Source organism: Rhynchophorus ferrugineus, unplaced genomic scaffold (assembly GCF_030347505.1).
Source record: "Rhynchophorus ferrugineus isolate W39M unplaced genomic scaffold, kcgeb_rfMv2 rfM2, whole genome shotgun sequence".
In the NCBI taxonomy this organism is placed as follows: domain Eukaryota; kingdom Metazoa; phylum Arthropoda; class Insecta; order Coleoptera; family Curculionidae; genus Rhynchophorus; species Rhynchophorus ferrugineus.
Genome location: NW_027472581.1, coordinates 53,455,766 through 53,480,129, shown reverse-complemented (window position 1 = coordinate 53,480,129; position 24,364 = coordinate 53,455,766). Strand labels below are relative to the sequence as shown.

At 33.3% G+C, this 24,364-nt stretch overlaps 1 protein-coding gene across 2 annotated transcripts; it reads right to left on the bottom strand.

Moving 5' to 3' along the window:
* Positions 1-8,769: 8,769 nt before the first annotated feature.
* LOC143190107 (uncharacterized) lies at positions 8,770-22,955 on the bottom strand. 2 transcript variants are annotated; one of them, XM_076394208.1, is made up of 2 exons: positions 22,840-22,955; positions 8,770-10,850 (listed from the first exon to the last, which is right to left on the bottom strand). In XM_076394208.1, the coding sequence occupies exon 2, from the start codon at positions 10,842-10,844 to the stop codon at positions 8,904-8,906; it is 1,941 nt and encodes a 646-aa protein (XP_076250323.1). In that variant the 5' UTR covers positions 10,845-10,850; positions 22,840-22,955; the 3' UTR covers positions 8,770-8,903. The 2 variants fall into 2 exon arrangements, with proteins under 2 accessions (XP_076250323.1, XP_076250324.1); XM_076394209.1 differs by lacking the exon at positions 22,840-22,955 and adding an exon at positions 13,894-14,025.
* Positions 22,956-24,364: the final 1,409 nt, after the last annotated feature.

The following is a 24,364-nucleotide window of genomic DNA, read 5'->3' as shown; positions in this document are numbered from 1 at the left end:
TCCTTAATTAAATCATATTTTGTATAAACAGATGTACTTAATAAGTGAAGGCTATTTTTAGCATAAAACCAACAGTAATATTATAGTATTACTCATGACAAATAAATACCTGTGGATTAGTTCCATAAGGTATATCAAGAAAGAACCAATCCTAGTGCTCTAGCTAAAATTCAATATAGCATATATCTAATATATGTCATAGTGCTTAAATATATTGAAATAATTTATATTTTGCATTATAACTTTCTTTTATATTTATTGTTAAATTTATATTTTAATATATATTCAAAACCCCTTTGAATAAGTTCAAAGTTTTAATAATTGATTTTTAATTCCTGAAACCATTAAAGCGAATTTTTATGCAAAGGAAAAAATGGTACCAAATCAAGCAAATAAAATGCAAAATCAATTGAAATTTTAGTAAAGTTTGATCGTTGCCTAAAACAAATAAGTTTGAGGTTTTTTAACTTTTAGTTTGGTATGACGTACTTTATTTATAGTCTTATTTTGCTTTTCTTTGTAAAATGAGGGATATAGAAAGAATATTGGATTTAATTCAATTTCAAATAATATTTTGGAACCCTCTACCTATATGCAGTATTGGTTGGTTCTTATTCATATTTGAGGAAATTGATTACTTGTTTGTTAAGTTTTACATTGTCTTATTTACCATATATTTGTCATATTACTTTAATAGTTATCAGTAAAATGTATGTATATAATGACATGTATACATGTTTATGTAAGTAAGATATAATTAAATAACAATACAACCTAAAATTATAACTTAATATAATATAATAATAATTTATAATTCTTATTACCATGACTACTTATTAAATTATATTTTGTTGGATATATAAACAATTAGGTGGAGGCACCCACACCGGACGGCCTAATGTATATATGGTTGCATACATAGATGTTAGCGTAGTTGTCTAAAAATATAAAATGTATAAGTGCTACGGTACATGCTCACCCGTCAAAGCCACCCGGGCGGGATAGAGATCCCGCCATCTTGATTCATTCTGTGTTGTGGCTTTGACCGAGTCGGTTGTAAAGTGTAAATACAGAGCGACTCAGTTGAACTCAGCGTTTTAATTATCACCTTCACCAAATCAATTTTATAAAATCCTAAGTAGTATAGTGAACAACGCGTCATTATGGATTCCAAGAAGGCCGCGACGAAACTCCCAGCCAGCCGAGAAAAACCCAGGGAAGACAGAAGAAGACGGGAGCTTAGTCTAGGTAACGGAATTACCTCAAGATCTCCCAGTAACTTTTTGTCGCTGAGGAAAAGAACCAGGAAAAAATCTGCGGGAAGGAAGGAGAATAAGGTATTAAAGAACAAGGAGTCGCCAGCACGAACGAACGGAGGAGAGACGCCGACGAGCGGGTTAACAGCCCAGAAAGGAAGAATAGTTACGTCGTTGTCAAGTCGATGAACTGCAACCCGTGAACCAAGATGGCGGAAATGAAGAGGGACGCCAACTAGCAGCCCCATGTAAAGAAGAAAATCTACCTCGGCCTGTGGCGTCCCCACCAGCAGGTACGCCAACAATCGAATAACGGCAGGTGCATGATTGAAGAACGCCATGCGGTGGCCCTAACTCGCGGTGTGTCAAACAGCAGTCACGCCATTGACCGAGAGACATCAGGCGACACGACAACCACAACCGTGACAAGCCAGTCCGTCTCAAGTACACTGACAATCCAAGAACACCATATGGTGAAGTCGCTCCAGCCCGCGGTGTACCATCAGTAGGTACGCCATTGACCGAAAGACGCCAGGCGATGCGGAAATCACGATCAGGGACTAGTCAGCTCATTACCGGTACGCCATTACTTAAAAGACGTCGGCTTACGTATTCCCGCGAAATGAGGGGAGCCAACCAGGTATGCTGATTAAAAGACATCAACCAGCGCAGCGGCCGCAGCCCGAGGCCTACCCATCAGTGACACATGCCAGCCAGGTTGAGGAGCACCAGTCGGTAAGTACATCGACGCCGAGGGTCGTCGGCCAGTCGACCAGCCCCGACCGTGGAGGCGTCCATCCAGATGCATGCCGCAGTCCACAACTTTCCAACGTACCAGTCTCCCCCAGCATCAGGCGTACCACTACCCTCAAGAGCCCCCATCAGCCCAGTCCTCAACCGAGATGCTGCCAAGGGGAGCCCCACCAGCCTAGTCCACAACCGGGCTGCCGCCAACAACCAGAACCTGCGGGATGAAATTATGGTTCACTATTTCTACATGAACAATATCTTCACGAAGAAATGTAAACTGTGAACTTAGTATGCAAAATGCGGTAATCTGCATAATAGAGGGGTTACTCCATGGACCAGCTAAAGCCGGCAACTATCAATTCCCAGAAGTATTATTTCAGGGCTTCCTCAGCCAGATGGAGGACCCAAGGTCAGGGCTGCAACCAGTTACAGCAGGTTCATCGGCATATTCGTTGCTACGTATGAAACAAATAGGTCACATGGCTCAAATGTGTAGAGGTATACCACACTCATTAAACAACACTAGCAAACCCACAGCTATGGAACTACCCAGACGCACCGATTAGAAGCACTCCTCATACCCCACAATCGGTCGCACAAGTAGGAAGTGTACAATTTGCAATCGAGAGGGTCACGGTTGACAAGGATGATAGTTTACGAAGCGAGCCGCAGTAAAAACCGTTCACAGGCAAGTAATGATTCATACTTCATTTGAGTCAAAATACAAGGCGCAGTATTTCGAGGATATATGGATACAGGCAGCCAAATCGAAGTGGCTAATATACAGGTAGTGAAAAGGTTAAATCTACAACTAGAAGTTCCGAACACATACATTAAAGGATTTGGCAACCAAATTACATACACCAGTCCACACTATATATCGTACTACATTTCGTAACGACAGAGATGGGTAACGTAGATATTATTATAGGTCAACCGATAATCAATTCTGGCAACATAGAAATTAAAATTAGTGGCGGAAAAGTGATTTTAATCAAAGTGACGAAGCAACGCAGCAAGGTGGAAACGAAATGCAACGATAAAGCAAATAAGCATAAAGTACAAACAGTCCAGGCCGTGGAAATCGCCCCAAGCACTACGGCAGTAGTGAGAATCCAAGCGCATGCACCAAATATTCGCAGGAGAACCAATGTTTGAAATAAATCTCTCGAATATCGGCAACAAGACATTGATAATTGGTGGAAAACAAACTGTAGCCATGGGTATGAAATACGAGAAAAGCATATTAACGAGTTCAGAAACTGTGAGTTCCAGACTATAGACGCAAACGAAATATGTATCGAAGTAATTCCAGGAAGAGATAAATAATGGCTTTATCATACAAACTACTTGAAGAATATAACTCATGTTTTGCCACAGGTACTGACGAATTAGGGGTACCGTTATAATTGCGTACCGATATAATTGCGTTTCAGATCAATGAGTTGCATCGAAGGACCCAAGTACAAGCCGTATCGAGTTTCCGAAAGAGAAAAAGAAATAAACAGAGAAAAGGTGAATGTTCTACTGGAAAGCGTTAAAGTTAGAGAGTTAAATTCAAGTTATGGCAGTCCAGCGATTTTGGTGAAGAAAAAGAACAACGATTACGGTAAGCGATTGATTACAGAAATTTAAATCGTATAACAATCAAAGATAGGTACCCCTTACCAAATATCGAGGACCACATAATAAGATTGATCAAATCTCAGTTGGCGAAAACTCTGTAGAGAAAACAATTCCTTAGAATACTCTTTGGAGTATGCAACGCCCCCGCTACATTTCTTAATGAAAACGCTACAAGACTGCCTAATTATGTCCTTGACAAACTATGATTTAAAGAAAGAATAATGTATTTAGATGACATACTAATTCCGAGCACACCAATTAATGAAGGCATGAATACACTTAAAGCAGTCTTAGATATTTTTCAAGTAGATCTTACTTAAAATTACTTACTCCTAATACTTGAAAAAGCAAATTTAAAACTTAACCACAATAAACATTCATTATTTCAAAGATAAATTGATTATCTAGAGTACGAGTTAGGAATAAAACCAGGCCAACATAGAATTAATGCAGTCTTGAATTTTCCCGAACCGACGAATGTGAAAGTAAGACAATTTTTGAGCCTTTGTTCATATTTTAGTTATAATATTTATTATAATATTTTATTTCATAAAAAAATCGCAAAAACCACTGGGTACCTAGCATTTAGATCACGTGGTAGATTGTACCACACCACCCAATTGTAGATTCTTACTCGAAGTTTTGTTTCGTCAGACCAACTAAAATGACTAACACAAAACAAGTAGTATACATAGAAAAATAGAAATTCGACTGTATAGGCGTCTTTAGGGAAATGTTTTGCTTAGTTCAGTCAAGGGTAGCCCTACTTTCGACGTTTCGACGTCATATTAAGAAGTCTTCTAAAAAGCTAATAATTAATTATATATGATATGATATGATATTTGTCATACTTATACTTTTCTTTTACTGTTTATTCATATTATTTTTCTGCAAACCTTTGTTGTATTTTACTTTCACACTATTCTTGTTCATGTATTTTATTGCTTGATTTCTATTTTGATCATTTTTGCCTTCTAACTAAATTGTATATATCTACCTACATGACTGACTTCTTCATCACTATGATTTTAATAGATTTATTTTATATTCCATATATTCTCTAAAACATATGCATTCTTGTATTTGCGTTTAAAAGTTAATTTATTCTCTATTACTTAGAATTTTATTATTTAGAATTATTGACTTAAGTAGGTGATTCTTCGAACAGGAAAGTTGTTAAGTCAAGTTAAAATCATGCATGAATTCTTTCAAAGATACAACCTTTAAACTGATAATAATTCCAAGCCATATCTAAACACAAAATTCATGCAACTACAATTGGCACATTCATTAGATTTAAGAAGGTCGTTCTGCTATCTTTTTTATGTTAACTATATAATATCCATTCCAGGAAATCACCAATATTAAAAGAATTTGGATCAGCTTACATTAGATAAAATTCAAATTATAAAACTTTTTGTTTTGTTTAATTCTCAATTATTTAACTAATTTAACTAATTCATCGATAATTTGACAAATGAAGTGTGAAGATGTTTTTAAAGAAAATATTTGATTTTAATCATTTGCTATTTTATATTTGTAACAAAATATAAACTATGCAGTGGCTGTATTTTCTATCTATCTATAGTACTACCTTCAAGATTATTATCAAATTGGACTACCATTTTGAATTACTCCCAAAATATTTTAAATTTATTGAACTAAACTATCAATTTTTAGGTTCAATTTATGTTCATTTATGTAAACTATTCACGCATTTATTTGCATGTCTTTTTAGTCAACAGTGAATTAAAGTAATATCAACTTCAAAGTTATGTCAAGAATATCATTGCTCTTTATAACATTTTTTTTTGTTTTAGGGTTAAAAATCTGTTCTTTGAGAAACTACTCTTTGAACGTTTATTTTAAAATTCTCGGAATGTATCATACTAAATAAAATGCATTGATATTACCCAAAAATACATAGTGTTTATAGAAAATATTATGATCATGCTACAATTGAGCATCTATTAATTAAATTTAAACGAAAATGAAATTTATGTTTAACTTGAAATATAGCAACATCACTATTTAACATAATTTATCTTTAATACTTAATCTTGCTGAAATTATTTAGCGACTAATCAGATTACCTATTAATTAATGTACTTTAATGAATTATGTTTCTTTTTAAAATTAAATCGTCATAATTGATATTTTTGTTGATTGCATATTATTTAAATCTAATATAAAATTACTAAAGTCTATTCTTTCTAATTTTAACATGGAATTTAAAATAGTAATCTTGGATGTTAAAAATTGTGTATTTGCTTTTCTATAATAATGTACTCGAAACAAAATACTAATTAGTTTTAATCCAAACTCACGTAGATTTACTACTTAAACTACCAAACCAATGTTTTCTAGCATTCTCTCACCTTACTAAATAGTGTACCTCAATAGGATGTCTATCTTACTTGTATACTGATAATAATCATTGTTTGTTCTTTCTATTGTCATTGTTGACGCCTTTTAGTGACTACATAATTGACTTTATAACTACTTGATTTTGTTTATGAACAGCCTGTTTGTTTAGGTCCACATTGTGGTGGTCCGTTTGTTGAAGTTTTGCTTATTCATAGCCTGAGTAACATTCGCCATATTGACAACATGTGTAATTCTAGAGGTTTTGTTTACTATTTTTTTGCTGCTTGATTACTACTCTTATTGTGCTTGACTGTTTGATGACATCCACCATATTGGCAGCATGTGCATTTATTGAGGTTTTGTTAACTAATTTTGACACTCACTTCACTACTTTCATCACTACATTAATATAAACCTCACTGGCTGTATACTTGCTGAAATTTTGTTAATAGTTCTTCATCTTGATGGCTCGTTTGTTGACAACCACCTTGCTAGAGGCTTGTCTACTATTCTTCATAATCTTGATAGCTGGTTTTTTTAACCTTTACCTTGTTACCACCTGGTTATTAACATGTATTTTGGTGTGCCCCACATAGATATGTACCTGTTGTAGGCTTTCTCGCTATGTCACCGTGCCTGGTGATTCTGTAGTGGTCTCTTGGATGGGCAGCTCGTCTACGATGGCCCCCTTGGTTGGCTGCACGTCTGCTGCGTTGCCTCTGGTTAGTCGAATACCCGTTGTGGCCCCCAGGTTGGCGGGACGCTCATTGTGGACCTTTTCCCGGTTGATGGAACGCTCGTTGTAGCCTCCTCAGGTTAGTCGCCAGCTTGTGGTGGACCTTCTCGGTTAGAGAAACGCTCGTTGTGAACCCCTCAGGTTGGTGGGCAGTTCGTTATGGGCCTTCTAGATTGAAGGAACGCTCGTCCTGACCCCCAGAAGTTAGCGGAACGTTGGTATGGAACCATCAGATTGACGGCACGGTCGTTGCAAATCCCTCAGGTGGACGGTAGGCGTCTTGCGCACCCCCAGATAGGTGGAAAGCATGTTGTGGATGTCTCGGGTTGACGGCATGCTGTTGCGCGCTGGTCAAGTGGGCGGCATGCTTGTTATGCACCTTTAGATTGGCGGTACGCTAGTTACGGCCCCTAGGTTGGCGAGAATTATTTTGTGGATTTCTCGTGTTGACGTCACACCTGCTGTTCGACCGTCAGGTAGGCGGCAAGCATATTGAGGGCCCCTTGAATAGCCTACGCGGTGATTGCGGACCACAGGTAGGTGGCATACTTGTTGTGGACCCTCGGATTGGCGAGGCTCATGTCGTGGAACACTCAGGTTGGCCGATCGTTTGTCATGGCTCCCCAGATTGACACAGATCATGTTTACATACCTGATACTAAGTCTACGAACTCGCGGTGAACTGCTAGTGACACCCCTCTCGTTGGTGTACCTCGTACTGTCTCTCATGATGCAGGCCTAGTTGACACCGGTTCTGTTGACGTACCCATTGCTGTTTCTCATTGCGCAGGACTGCTAGGTGGAGTCAATCTTGTTGGTGTACCTGGTCTTGTCTCAGTACTATAGCGAACTGGTGTAGTTCACTATGTCTGTGGCTTGCTAGTTGCGAGTTGTTGTATCATAGGTTGTTGCTCTCTATGTAGACAGCTAATTCGCTGTTCCACATCATGCCGACTTGCTGGTATACGTCATTGTCATGTCTATCCATTTGCGTAGGAACCCTTGTGGAAAAACAGGTGAATCAGAAAAAATATAATTTTCAAATGTATCTACTCCCGGTGATAAATGGAAAGTACGTCATTTGAACTAGAAAACGTACTGTTGTCGCTTGTAAAAAAATAGATTAAAAAAATTAAATTACCAGATCCGCTCCCGTGCCATTGTCCACCCTTGAATAAATTTTCGTCGCCTCTTACATAGAACCAATTCTCTACGCCGAATTTTTATTCACCATTTCTTTTTCAGAATTTAAGGAAATTTCCCTTTTCATGCTGCAGTGTAATTGGAATGTTTTAACTTCAAATCTGCATCCTTTGTTTACGTTTCATCCATTTCGGCGTCATTTTGTGGCTTGTGTATGCGCCCATGTTTGTTTACATTACGTTATTTTCGTATTTATGGCGTATTCGTAATAGTGTGTTAGTAATATTCCTTTGTATTATCTTGTTCGTCTCATGGATTCTAGTTTGCGATGTTTACACACTAAACACTACTTGTAATCACTGCGAACGTGTTGTCCTTTATCCCACTTCTGATTTGTTAGAACCGATTTTGTAGAATTGATTTGGTGAAGGTGTTTGGCAAATTAAAACACTGGATTCAACTGAATCGCTCTCTATTTATTCCTACAAACAACTCGGTCAAAGCCACAACACAGAATGAATCAAGACCACGGGATCTTCATCCTGCCCGGATGCCTTTAATATGAGCATGCGCCGTAGCGTTCATTAATTTACAGGAAACTACTTTAATATCTACTTATGCAACCATATACACATAAGGACGTCACATGTAGGCGCATCCACCCAATTATTTATATATCTAACAATATCGCTTTATAAGCTATGAAATATTTCTTTACTTCTGAGTTGTTGACTTTAAGTAAACTAATAAGCGGTTTAATTTTATGATTATTATTGATTTATTTATTATGGATTATTGAAAACTATTAATAAAACCACACTTTTTTGATTTGTCTTTACAAAAAATATTTTTAAATTTATATTATTTAGGAAATTTAAAAAAGGCGACAAATATTACATAATATTTTATTTATAATCAAAATATAGATAAGTAAATGTATAATAGGTTTATGCTATATTAAAATACATATCTAAACAATAATAATTATGTATATACATATGGCTTAGTATAAGATACATACAGTTTTAAACAAGTTCAAGGTTTTGTCGATTGGAAAAGGTAATAATATTTTGACGATAGACAACAATTAATACAAACACCAAAATAGTAATAAAAATAAAACAAAGTAATACATTCGTAGTAATAATATTTTTACGTATAGTTGACTCATAATAAATTTTTTCATTAATAACACCACTAAATTTCGATGATGAAGGTATATCATTTCTATTGTATCTTTCAAAATATTTGGAAAGGTAACCACCGGTTATATTTTGTGAAATAAGCAATTTAGATAAGTTATCGTTTATAATAGCTACCTCCTTTATATCCTTGCCGATACTTTCCAATAACTGTTGCAGTGATTTGATTCCATCAAATACCATATGAAAGTCCGAATGAGACAGACTGCAATTCTCCGGGTTTAACCTATCAATATTTTGTAACAGATTGTTGGTTACGTTTGCTAAGTCAAATGATATATTTTTGCTGGTTCGAAAACTTTCCATGAGTTTATAAAAACTTGCTCTTGAAAGGTTATTGTTCGGATATTGAACAAAAGGAAGATCCTGGTATGATGGTAAGTGAAAATTTTCGAAAAACTTATAGAAAGTCGTATTTTGAAAATCAATATTGAGGAAACGTTCCAAACTACTTGCTGACGTCTTTTCCACTTTGTTGTCTCTGTCAACAGAGATAACTTCATTATTAGCATCAGGAGTATCAAAACATGATATGCCAAGAATGTTATCAGTTTCTGTGTTATTCCCGTGAATGACACTAATATTTTTGGCAGTTAATTCCAGTAATACAGTAACTAGATCTTTACATGAAAACATATCATCATTCAAAGAAAATTCCTCTAAATAGATTAAACTTGCAGATAAGAGTCTTATATTAAAATTTCTTACATTGTTACCATTTAATTTCAAAATTTTCAACTTTCTAAGCAACAAAATGGCATTTAAATTTAAAGACATATTATTATTAGATAAGTCTAAAAACTCCAATTGTTGAAGAGAACTAAACAGACCCAAACTTATTGAAAATATTCGATTTGATGATATATCTAGTTGTTTCAAATTAAATGAGCTTATAAATAATGCTCTAGGTAGAAAAGTTAAATTATTATTGCTCAAGTTTAAAACGCCAAGTGAGGTCATGTTTTTGAGATTTTCAGATGATAAATTCTTAATTAAATTGTGTCCTATGTTGAGTGATTCTAATGATTTAGGGCGAGATGGTTTTACCGAATTATTTCTGTTAAATGGAAATTCTTCAAATTGATTGTATGACAAATCAAGATGTAATAAATTGTTATTATTAAGGCTTTCGCCTAGAGTATTTATGCTGTTATGCGATAAATCGAGGTATTTTAATTTAAGTACAGTTGAAAACGCACTACCATCTATGTATACAATTTTATTATGGCTGATATTCAAATTGTTAAGTTCTGATAGTCCTGTAAAACTATGTGGAAAGATTGAACTGATGGAATTATAGGACAAATTCAGTATCTGTAAAGATGGCAATGCGCTAAGGGATCCTTCAATAATGGTGTCTATCTGATTGTTTGTTATATCTAATACCTTTAAACTAGCTAAATTATTAAAATAACCGGCTAAGAGTTTTTTTGTGCTGGTATTGTGTAAAGACAAGTGGTACAGAGGAGGTCCTTTATAAGCCTTTAAACCAAGAACATTTATTAGTGTATCAGTTATATATAAAGAAATGTTATATTCAACAATATCGTCACCTCTATATTCTGCAGCAGCGTGTGTGAATTCTGCCATTAGGTCATCTAAAGATGTACTTTCACAAAAATATGCCATAGCATAATCTCTTATGTTGCGGCAAAATGGATTACATTCGATTATTTCCTTATCTGCTAGTATAACTTTTTTACATATTGAGGATGCGCTGCTAATAAAAAACATTATCAGAAGCCATTCTCTCCATAGTTTCATATTTACCTAAAACAAATATTTTTCGCTAATACAAAAAATATGTCTAATTTCATTAATTTGAATATTTCATACTTCTTACATCTACTATGGTGTTCAAATAAAACATTAAAAGATCAAAATAAATCAGCTGTATAATAAGTAACTTGTGTATGCATAACCCTAATAATTTGTATAATAATAATTTTGTATAAAAATAGAAAATGAAAGAATGAACGTAAAACGAAAAAGTATTGTGGATTAAGTATAATAAGTATGTATTGTGAAGCCTGAATAATCTGGAAGTATCAAAAAAATGTTCTGACATGACAAAAAATAATTGACAACTAATACATTGGTTAATAATTAGGTTTAACCCACAGATAAACAGATATTTAACTCTATGAGAAATTTTGGAAAAATCTTTCGCGACGTCCAACATATAGATATCGCTAGGTTTAATTTATTACTTGCTTTAATCGCCATACTAAGGGCCGATGGGATCTGATTGGCTCATTTCGCTTCTAAGGTACATTTTTTAATTTATTTAAGGCGCCATTTTCAGTATGCCTGGCATAAGGAATTTAGAGATAAAATTATTAGTTTTTTAGTATATATAATAAGTATATATCATTAAAAAATTGTTGATAATGTTAAAAATCCCAGACCGATTGCGTTAAGAAAGAAATCAAATGGTTTATCAAATAATTTATGATTTTTACAGCATGTTTTGTTGTAAGTTGAGGTAAGTTTGTTAATATATATATATATATATATATATATATATATATATATATATATATATAAATATCAAATATTTATTTTTTTATTCTATAAATTAATCCCCTTCCGAAAGAAGTTATGCAAATGGTTATATAATTTTATTCTTGGATCAATAGTTGGAACTCCAATAAAATAATAGCTCCCGAATGAAAATCTATTAAAAGAGGATTAGCCGATTTTCAATACATGAGGAATTTTGGTGTAAAATTTATTGCTCAAGTAAGACCAAATTTATTAAAGTATCATCAATTTAATAACAAGCTTGATGGGTTCATTTCGTTTCAAGAAAAAAAATCAATTATCCGAATAAATATATTGGTTTAAGGCTACTTAATCAAGATATTTTGGAATTTATTTTGGATCTATTAGAGTTCATGGATTGAATAATATACATCCTTCGGCTAGTATGGTTGAGAAATAATTTGAAGCGCTCAACAAAAGTTAATTTTTGTCATCTCATTCGTTTTTAGGAAATTGTGAAGAGGTTAAACATAAAGGATCTTTATATAATTTACATTCTATACTAACTAACGGGGAATGACTCTATAACTTCAATTCCAGATGTTCCTATACGAACAAACAAGTCGTGGTAATATCGGAGATATCGCCTTGACTTGTCGATAATATAGCATATGTATATCAAATATATTTAAAAAATGTTAAATTAAAAAAATTTTATTGTACACTATATAATGATTTTCCAGATATAATATTACAAATAAATTGCGCTATATACTTTTGGGTAAATAGAATTTTAATAGGGAAAGGCAAAGTATACTTTCGGAATAAGAAAACAAAAAGACAGGACTCTGATATATCTCTAATAGATTAAATTGAAGGCACTAAACAAATATGGAAAAGGGAAAAGACTGAAGAAGTAATTTTCATTTGTTACAAAGTTCCTTGTTTATAATATTTATATTTTATAAATATATTTATTTTTACACATGATATTTATTTCATTCATTGAATTTTATTTAATAAATTTATTTCAGTAATTAAATTGTCTGTTTATTTAAAATTTAATGGTCAAATAAACGTGACGTCAGGGCTGCCACGTGCTACACCTGCGCAACAAATTTTATCAAAGAACCAAAAAGAACCAACCTAATTGGCCAATCAATATACTTGAATGGTCGGTATAACCCCATCTGGATGTTGGACAAAGCAAAACTTTTCGCCAGAAACTCCTATTGAGTTTTCTCTCTATTTCTTTATAACATAACGCACAAATTGATAATATCTAAGATACAATTTCAAATGACATTACAGCTATTAAATTATTTGAATTAAAACATTTTATCTAAATCTAGCTAATGTTTTAAGATTTTTATTTTGTTAATATTATTATTTATTAAACTGATTATCATTGAAAAAAGAAGACACACGTGTATTATAGCATATCAACTATTACATTCGTACCATATATACGGTTTTCGATAAAGGTGCATTGATGTTGTCAGATTATTTTCATTTGTCGAACCTTTCAAGTAAATCGATGCGTTTGGTGCCAATATTGCGCCCGCCAGTTATGTATTGTAGTTATGTATTAATGACGCCTACCTGGCGTCCACAACAGCATACAATTAAACATTCCAGTATTTCTCTAGGCTTATGTAGATATATTGTTCGAATGTTAGCAGGCGTGAAGGTTAATAAACATAAACCACCAGATGTAGCGGATATGTTAATTAACCACCGATGTCAAATGACCAAAACAAGATACACAACTAAACAAGGATAACTGCCATATAGGGAAAGACGAGGTTCGTTATTGTATCCACTAAAAGTTTCTATTTGGTACGGAATTTGGGCTAGCCGAATGTTCAAAACGTATTATCGCCATTATGGATATTCTGCATAAATTGTTTAAGGGCGTGGTAATCTCACGCTGATATGACGTGATTTAGTTACTAAGATCATACGATATAACACGATGTTGCTTGGCTTTTTCATCTAAATTTGATCAAAGTCATAGGTATATACTAGTAATATTCAATATGATATTAAATTCAACGGCCTCGTTATTGAAGATTAGACCACTACAATCCATGTCATTATAGATGTCATATATAAAGGCGTACAGGGAGTAGCATAAAGACTAATTTCATTAATATCTGGGCTGATAACTAGTTTCCCTGCATTTCAACATTGTCCCATGCAACCAACATCGAAAAACTGTATATAGAGTGTAAAGCTTTAAAGTAAAAATTAAGTTTTTTTTAAATATATAAAATTTTAAAAAATTCTATTGGTCTATAATAAACTTTAAAAATCTAAGGCAACTTACTTTTTTGATAAAAATCTACAAAAAAACACAAATAAAACTAAATTCCTTTAGAGAATAAAATACTTTTCGCGTCACTGTTAGTTCAATAGTGTGTTCTAAGCGTTTGTTATTTTTGCACTATCTGCACTTTTATACACAGCTAGATTTTATGAAGTATTTTAAATTTACAGAGTATGCATTTTATAATTTATCAACGCAAATGTGATAAACATGGAAATGGATATTTTTCGAATACTGTTGAGTATATATCTTTTTCTTATATTCTAAGAAATATTATTTTAAGACAAAAAATTAAATGTCACTACTTTTAACTATTTTTAAGTTTGTCATCTTTCATTTTCATTGTAATTCTTTACAATAATAACATAAGGAATGTATGGTTATTCTAAAACCCAATGCGTGAAATAAAGATTATATTTAATAAAACAATTATAAACAATTTAACATTTTAAATAAATGAAAACAGAGATCAAAATAAATGATATAAATAACACAATAAATGGCATAATAAACAAAACATAAATGAGCGTGCGATATCTTGATGTCGAGATGGTCAGGTGAGTTCTGAAATCACAATGAAAACGTACCTGATCAATCAATGTTCAATGAACAGTATGAAATAAAATTATACTTGAAATATAACAGAGACTGGTGATTATTAGGACAGATATTTCTAATGTCAGGTAATATTAAAATATAAGTGTAATAACAGTTAAAATACTGACAGATAAATTTACGGGTAATAAATTATGCTGGTGGGTCATAATACTGACAAATAATATTAAGTATCGGTAAATAAATGTACCAACAAATTCTGTTAATGGATGGTATTGATAAACCCAATAAAAGACAATAACAATAATGGAATAACCAGGATGATTAACAATAATCATAGTCCATAGTAGTAAATAACATTGACAGACAATCATTATAAAACAGACAATAATTAATAACAATGATAAACTATGCTAGGATGAAGTATGAAATGAGCACATGGTACGACGGTAAGGTAACGCAAGACGTACCAGCTATACCCTAACACCAACTATAATGTACATGCAATGAGATCAAGGGGGCTAACGCGTGAGATCCTGACACTAAAGTTAGTAGACCGCGATAGGAATAATCTAATTTTTTCAAATAAATAAATATATAAACAGAACTGTTACTATTGTGCGCTCGGTTCTCCAACTCCAGTTATGATGGATGGCCCTATAAGTACAACGGAGATAGATACGCTGCCACCGAGAACCAGCAAAAAACACTTTCGGTGACGTTTATCTATGTTTCAAGTTATCCGTAGATCAGTAACTTTGGCAACTTTGGCGTTAGTTTCTAGCTTATAAAATAGTTATAATTTATATTTGCAGTTGCAACTATGAAACTATTATCGTTCATTTAAAATAATATAAGAATTATGGAAATATACGACTATTCGAAGAAATATTTATTTATTTATTTGTTTATTTAAACCCGTCAGCCTCTTGGACTATTTAGGGTGAATTACAATACATTATATGAACATTAACAGCTTACAATACTACACAGCAGATTATAAACAGTAGAATATATACAATAAAAGTAATAAATAAATGTAATAAGCAAAATAAAAGTGTTGAAGTAGGTCTATGGTCTTTAGATAGTGAATCAGCAGATTCAGTTGCGCTGAATCTACGTGTCTGACGCTAAGTTGAATCTGGCACAAATCACATAAGGGCGGGCTCTGTCCCTTCAACAAATATTCATGTGTCAGTTTACAGTGCCCCATACGCAGTCGTGCGAGGACAATTGACTTGTGTCTAGTGATGTTATTATGGTCTATAGATTGATAAAAGATCCTCTTGACTTCCCATAATTTATTGTTTTTTATGAGAAAGTCCCCTTTTAATTGGATCAATTGCTTATTTGATTAGCGTCCTTCATATAGACTTTGGCATCTTTTTTGCTGAACAGTTCGTTTAACTTGATCGACTCCTCTTTCCTACTTGCCAGTTGATCGGCTCTTTCATTTCCAGATATTCCTTTATGGGAGGGAACCCAGAGGTATGTTATTCCTGCAGCCTTAAATTGTAACTTTGTCTGTATCTCGCTGATGTATGTGACCAGAGGGTGGACTGTCCTTGCCGATCTTAAACTCTCTAGGGAACTCATAGAATACGATAGTACTAGTATGGATTCTCTAATCCGTGATTCTTCCAAGGCAGATAGGGCCATATATATAGCCATCAGCTCCGCGGTGAAACTGCTAGTCAATGATGGAAGCCAAAAGTGTCTCTCGAGAATACTAGACGTATAAGCATCACCCACAATGTTCTCACGTTTTGAACCATCTGTGATAAAATGATTTGAATAGTTCTCTTCGATCATCTGTCTAAAGAAGCTTTTTATTGTAGAAGGACTATTTGTTTCCTTATTCAGAACCTTCCAGAGGTCTATTTATATTCTTGAGAACTGCCATGGTGGTATATTAGTGATTCTACATTTTTCATCTGGGATCACAATCATTAATCGTTTACATATCTTCTGGATTAATGAAGGCTTAAGTGCCTTTTCCTTATATTAGTCTAGTTTGTCTTAGGTAGAAAAAAGGTATTGAACGGGTCCAATTCTGGACGGAATTTGAAGGAGCTTGCATAGTTTAGTAGCAGGAGCTCTCGCCGTCATTCGAGTGATGAAATCTCTGCCTCGCACTGCAAACTTTCAACCGGACTAGTGCGGAATGCTTCCAGTATGATTCTCATAGCGGTGTTTTGTATGGGATCCAATTTCTTCACGTATGAATGTGGCGCTGTAATATAAAACTGGCTTCCATAATCCAATTTACTTCTTATCAGCGCCTGATATATATTGCTCAACGATGTCCTGTGTGCTCCCCAATAGATGTTGGGAAGGGTCTTCAGTAGACCTATGTCTGCCAAACATTTATTTTTGAGATAATTTATGTGTGGGAGCCAGTTGAGCTTGTGATCGAACAGCAAACCAAGGAATTTGTGTTCTGGTTTGTTTATCAGGTTCTTACCCTCCATCACTAATGTTGTTATTCGCGAACACCTCCTCCGTCTACAAAAATGAACACTAACTTCTCTCTTGAGAATTTCAAACCACTCCGTCCGGCCCTCGCAGGCAGTTCATCGAGGCAATTCTGTAATATGTATTGGCTGTACTTATGATTAGTATGTTTGTGGTAGATAACCATATCATCTGCATAGATTCGAACGTTGATATAAGTGGGAATGACTTCGTTAATGTAGTTAATAGCAATTTTGAATAATAATGGGCTAATACATGAGCCCTGAGGTACACCGTTGGTTTGGTGATATGTTGTAGATATTACTCCATTAACGCTGACTCGGAAGCTTCTGTTATTCAAGAAGGATGCAGTGAAGTCGAACATTCTGCGCCCTATTTCCCAGTTAGATAGTTGTTTCAGGATGCTATCAACAATGATGGAGTCAAAGGCCTTTTCTAAGTCAAGAAATACTGTAGTCACATGTTGTGACGTATTAAAGGCCTCACAAAGGTCCTCCTGAAACCCGCTCAAGTGATCAAGTGTAGAGTATTCTCTAATGAAGCTTTTCTGGTGATTATTTAGTAGTCTCTGCTTTTCAATCACATATATCAACCTATGACAGACCATGCGCTCAAGTACTTTACATAGGTGACTGGTTAATGCAATAGGCCCGTAGCTGGATACTGAATGCCGTGGTTTACCTGGCTGATATATAGGGTTAATAGCGAGTGCTCCCACGACAAAGGCAAATGTCCCCTCATCCAAACTTTATTGTAGATATTAAGCAAATGGAAATGTTGCGATTGAGTTAGGTTTTTGATTAATGGGAAGCAAAGTAAAGCAAAGCTTAGTAAGCTCTTCAATTGTGAATGGAGTATTCAAAAAATCATGTGCGTTTTTGCTTATCCCACCATTGCCGTTCATCTTTTTCTCCTTATGTTTGTTTAATGGAATGATAGTGTGCTGCAAATATTTCAGTCATCTCACAGGGGTCTTCAATACGTCGACTTCCATCAACCATTACTCGTATTTTACATTGTGGAGTTCCTTTTAGTATGCATACTTTCCTCCATATAGTATATGATGAGGTTTGCGGGGTAAAGCTACTTGTAAATTTTCTATAAGAGCTTAATTTTGCTTGCCGAATAGTTCTTCTCGCAATTGCCTTTAATCTTTTATAATTTTAAAAGAGTTCGGACGTTCGGCTTAATTTGAATCTGTTAAGAGCCCTTTTGCTATCCTTTATCACCCTAGCACAGTCTTTATTCCACCATGGTACCGGTAATTTGTTTATTTTTGTAGTGTTAATAGGAGTAGATCTTCTAGCTGCATTGATAATAGAATCGGTGAATTCTTTTACGATTGTGTCTAAATTTTTGCGAGTGGGGTGGTTTCAATCAACGATCTATATTGATCCCAATCAATAACTCTAATATTAAGTCCAGTCGCTGTAGGTAATATGCCAGGTGTGTCAGTGAGTTCACCAAAGTGGGAAAGTGGTCGCTCTCGTGCATATCAGCCACAGTTGTCCATCTCGCCTGTCCAGCCAATGAGGAAGAGTAAAGGCTTAAGTCCAAGTGTGACAATGTGCCCGATAAAGCAGATACAAATATAGGTGATCCTTCATTCATAATTTTGATTGTAACTAAATACATCTCATCTAAGATCAGATCCACTCAGGTGCATGAACATTGAGGTCCCCCATGATGAGTTTGGGATTTGGCAATTGTGAGACGAGAGCTTCTATACTTTTTTTGAATGCTCGCGGAGGGAGACAGATACAAACTACACAATGAAACATTTCTGCCAGATAAATTTGCTCTGACAGCTACTGCTTCAAGCTCTGTTATTATGTTAATCTTTTCTTCGTGTATTTCTGTGCAGATTAAAATAGCTACGCCTCCAGATGAACGTACACTATTTGTCCTGTCTTTTCTTATTATCTTAGAGCCTCGCACTTGAAAAGAGTCGGTAGGTGAAAGTTAGCTTCCTGTAGGAGCATAATCGATGGCTTATTGCAAGTCCCATGACAATACAAAGCTCTTCCTGTTTTCTTTTAAGGCCAATAATATTCCATTGCACTATAATGGTCATTTTAATTATTGTGTAGAGGTTTCTATTTCCATATCACTGCCTGATCTATGCCTTGAGCTTAATTTAGTGTGGTCTTTAGAGTTACCACTGTTGTTCTTCTTGCTTGGTGGTGATGAGCTACTCGACGAGCCAGGCGTTGAATTCCGATAGTTTTCGGAAACGGTCTGCCTCTCTTTACTCTTATTGGACAGACTTGAAAGAGCTTCTCCCCTTCTCTGGGACTGAGATAGGGATGAATGGGGATGGAGGGTAGGAGGATGGCGGGAAAGGGACCGATCTCCCCACCCGAAGCAAACCCGGTCTGGGGAGCGTTTTTGGTGTGAATATGGAGGAGCCTGTAGCCCTCTTGTTGAAACCGAGGTGTTTTCAGTGGAGGTTTTATTCGCAATTGATGAACATCCCGTGTGGAAGTGGATGTTGATGATCTAGATGTTTCCTTCATTTCTTGTTTTTCTATGTTGCAATGAGTCGCGGTGGTGACAAGTTTTTTTAACAGCGTTGGTAAAATTCATTTGAGTATTCCCCAACTGCTGTCTAGCTAAATTCCTAGCCACGAAGTATGACACCTTTTCATGAGTATTTACTTTCTGTATTAAAAGTTCCTCCTTGAATACAGGGTATCCCATGTATCTTGGGAAGTGCTCCTGTCCGCAGTTAACACAGTGAGGCGGTGGGGAATATTCTACTTCTCCATGTGTGTTTTTCCCACAAGAGGGACTGGTAGGAGCATAAGTATAATTCATGGACATGTGACCGAATCTCTAACTTTGATAACAACTCATGGGGTTTGGGATATATTGTCTAACTTTCAGACTTGTAACCTGCCTTGATTTTTCCATGGATGTGATCCTTTCTAAATGTTAGAATGTAGCTATTGGTTGCAACGATCTCTCCATTTTTCTTCGAGACGATGCGCTTTACCGATGTTACTTTCCGTGATGCTAAATTCTCCAGTATCTCCTCGTCTGTACACACAGATAGCTCTCTGCTCGATATAACTCTTTTGCAGAAATTTAGTGTATTAGGTGGGGTAACTGTTACCTGTATACTGTGAAATTTCTTTAGTTTCAGCACTCTCTATGACTGTCTAAAATTTGACACTGTAACCAGTATTGTTCCATTTCTAAATTTTTTTACTGATTGTACTTTTCCCACCGCTGACAGTAATTCTCTATGTATAATAAATGGCGATAAACTTGTCAGTAGATTACCCTCGGATGATATAATAAAATATTTGTCATATTCATCTTACGTATGCCTATTCGGTAATTCATTCTCTTTCCTGGGCCTCTTTAGACCATTATTTTGGGTACCAGTAGTTGTTATCTGCATCCCGGCCTGGTTCCCTACCGTGCTGCCCAATCGACGGCTAACAGTCGAGCGGGGCTTGCGCGACCACCCCTGGCCTCAACCGGTACTGAGGTTCCTGCACCGTAATTTTGTTCTCCAAATTATGTAAATCCGTAGTTTATGAGAGAGAAAATAACATAGAACACATAGGGGACGCTACCAGACGGCACACAACTAGGGCCCCGTGATCGTCACACCCGTACTATGGCGTCAACATTGATTGTCACCTCGCAGTCACAGCCCTTTGGGATTTTGAAGAAATAATAAAATAGAGTAGAATAAAATAAATGAAAACGATAAATGAATAAATCAATAAATAAGTAGAGGACAATGAATAGAGAACAACAAAAGAATGAAAAAGAGACAAGAGAATAGAGGAATTAATAGATAGGGAATAATAAGTGAAGAATAATAAATGGACAATAGTGAATAGAATATATTAAGTGAACATTAATAAATATAAAATAATAAGTAGAACATAATATATGGAGATTTAATAAATAATAAATGGGAATTAAAAAGAGACTACTGGAAGAGAAAACTAGAAGAAAAAATTCACCATTTGATGGAACTGAACTTGGGTGGTACAAAATAAGGATACATTACTCCACATATTCGGTTTTGGCGCATGCGCATATTGGCTTCATTTAATTTTAATGCAGAATAATTGGAATTTGGCGCATGCCTATATGCAGCTTTATTTACTTATTTTTTTAACAGACTTCGAGGTTCTATGTTCGGCTGTATATTTTTTTAATCGTGATTATTAGATTTAATGTAGAATATATTAAGCAGGTAAATAGGTTCAGGAGGTAAATAAAAATTGTAAAATGTTGGAAAAAACTCATTTTATTTAAAAAAGTATTGAATAAAACGAAATAATAAAAATAAAATTAATATATGTCCAGCCGTTCTATTTTTATATAGACATCATGTTACATACCATCATTGTTTTTTATAAATAAAAATACACAAATATGATAAATAATTGACTTAACGTTAAAACTATATGTAAGAAGGGAAATAAACATTGAACATTTTTGAAATAACAAAATTATTAAATAAATGGAATAATAAAAATAATTTCTATATGCCTTTCTATTTTTATAAAACACCATTTTTGAACAATTAACAAGAACCATTTAATAAACGTTATCATAAAAAACACCGAAATCGTTTAGATCAAACACAGCCAATATAGTTATAGAAATCAGTAAAATTTTCCTAAAAACCTCCAAATATTATCGCTACTATTCTTGATCCAGAAACCCCATTAATAAATTGACTACCTCGAGCTTTCGATTAACATATTGCACATTTACTGACCTAAAACGAATGGATGATCGTAGTTTAAAACTGAAAGACATCTCAGTCGAGCATTATTTTTACATAACAATAATTTATTTACATATACTCTTAAATAATAATGCATTGTATCCTGTTAATTAGATGTTCCTTGTCATTAGATCATTAGTGTGTCGTTGATAGTTTTATATTTTTATGTTGATATCTATTCTAGGTCATTGAAAATGATGTGTTATAAATTTCGCAGCTAAAATTCCCACTGTAAATAAAATTGATGCTGTTTGGATTTTATAACTTTTAATAATTTAACCTTATATTCTGCACTTATACTTCCATATTTTAAAACCAATGCGTGTTAGACTACCAATAACACAACAATTTAATTATTATTACTATAGAATTATTAAAGTAACACAAAATCTAAATATCCTAGATTATTTTGTTCTTTTGACTTGATCGACTATACCGATCGACTCGAAAAGAATGGACCGCCATTAGAAAAGGAAGACAATATAGTTTATTCTTCTCTGTGGTTTATTCTATGCAGGAGAGTGAGCATGCGCTACATCCGAAGATGTTGCGGAGGTAGGAGGTAGTGATTATGAGACGACAGTAAAAGACCTCGCCATCCATGTCTAACTAGTTTATATTGGCTAGGAGTGCACATGCGCACTTCTTCTAATTTAACCGGGCAGTTTTCAAAACTCGAGTCCTTTTCTACCACGCCTTTCGTACCACGGTTTTAGTTGTGGTTAGATGTCATTTTTAGGTTAATTTTGTATTTTAGAAATAGATTAGAAAAATACAAAAGGAGAAAAAATTACCATGTCAATGACTGAATATACTTATTTAATTTTATTAAATTATTTAATTTATATTAACTTATATTATTTAATAAGTTATTTCTATGTGCATATGTATATATATATATTAAGGATTTCAAAATAATATAAGCAATTAAATTTCAAATGTAATAAAATTTAAAAGTTAACTAATCACTTTTAATAATTAATAATTAAATACGAATTTAAAAATAAGTATTTATTATTTAAATGTATTTAAAATGTTTATTTTATACCTTTTCAGAAAAAGAAAATAATTTACGGGTATACACTAATATAAAAATCAAAACAATGTTGTGAATTTCTGTCGGAGTTACACAGCAATGAAAATCTAAAAACACATACCTTTTTGGTAAAAAACTGGTTCAAAATATATAGTTAATTTTATCACTTCTTGGAACAAAGTACTGGACATCTAAATGTCTCTGTATCAATGTATGAAAAGCAATTTATTCAGTAACTGCCTAATTTTATAATGCAGATGATTCAATTTCGCAATCCCACCAGTTTCCGGTAAACACATTATTTATATATAAAACACATCTTTTATTAATATTTATTGGAAGCACGCCTATATATAATCACAAAAATAGAAATATAGAGTCGCAAATGATTTTTTAAATTTTTTATATTATATATTATTTATTATATATTATATATTATATATTATATATTATATATTATATATTATACATTATACATTATATATTATATATTATATATTATATATTATATATTATATATTATATATTATATATTATATATTATATATTATATATTATATATTATATATTATATATTATATATTATATATTATATATTATTTATTATATATTACATATTATATATTATATATTATATCTTATATATTATATATTATATATTATATCTTATATATTATATATTATATATTATATATTATATATTATATATTATATATTATATATTATATATTATATATTATATATTATATATTATATATTATATATTATATATTATATATTATATATTATATATTATATATTATATATTATATATTATATATTATATATTATATATTATATATTATATATTATATATTGTATATTATTATATATAAGATCTTCAGGACACTTCTTATGAACGCATACATCAAGTTTGAAGGAAAACATCAAAACAGGAAGATTTATTCTTTGAATTTCAGACTGACCAGATAATATGGACCCAAATAAAAATATTATTGTTAAATATAATTTTAATACTAAGTCTTTCTTTAAAAGATAGATAGATAAATTTTAATGAATTTAAATACATAATATGTGTATATTCATCAAAATTTGGGTTACACAATTATTGAAACCTGCGGTTGTCCAGTCTAAGGAGGAGGACCTTAAGATTCTTGATTCCTGAGTAAAAGTCGATATCTGAAGGTAGAAAGTTAATATAATAAGTCCTGTAGTATCTGGGTGCACCTATACATCTCAAGACTTTTTTCTGGAAAACTTTATTTATATTGTCATTTGCCTTCATGTGGCTTCTTTGCTGTTATGTTTTTATATACCAAAAACCACAGTATCATCAGCAAATATAACTATCGTGATATTTTCGAATTGTCATATATTACATGTGTAGAGTGAGCAAAGAAGTAAGCTTCCTCTTGTTTGACTATAAATTATCTGGCCGTAATGTACGATTTTAATAGTTCAATATGTTATTTCAGTAATAAGTTCTGTAGTTTACATATTAGTAAGCAGTTCTGGTCAACTGTTCAATTTCTTAATAAACCCTGTTTGTTCAGAAGCTGTTGTGTAGGTTTTTTTTATCTTTATAATCGGATTTATTGTTTTCAATACAAGTTTTTTAAATACCTTAGATATTACTAGGAGCAGTG

Excerpts from the sequence above, each read along its gene's own strand:
- LOC143190107 (XM_076394208.1), bottom strand. The coding sequence starts at position 10,844 with ATGAAACTATGGAGAGAATGGCTTCTGATAATGTTTTTTATTAGCAGC.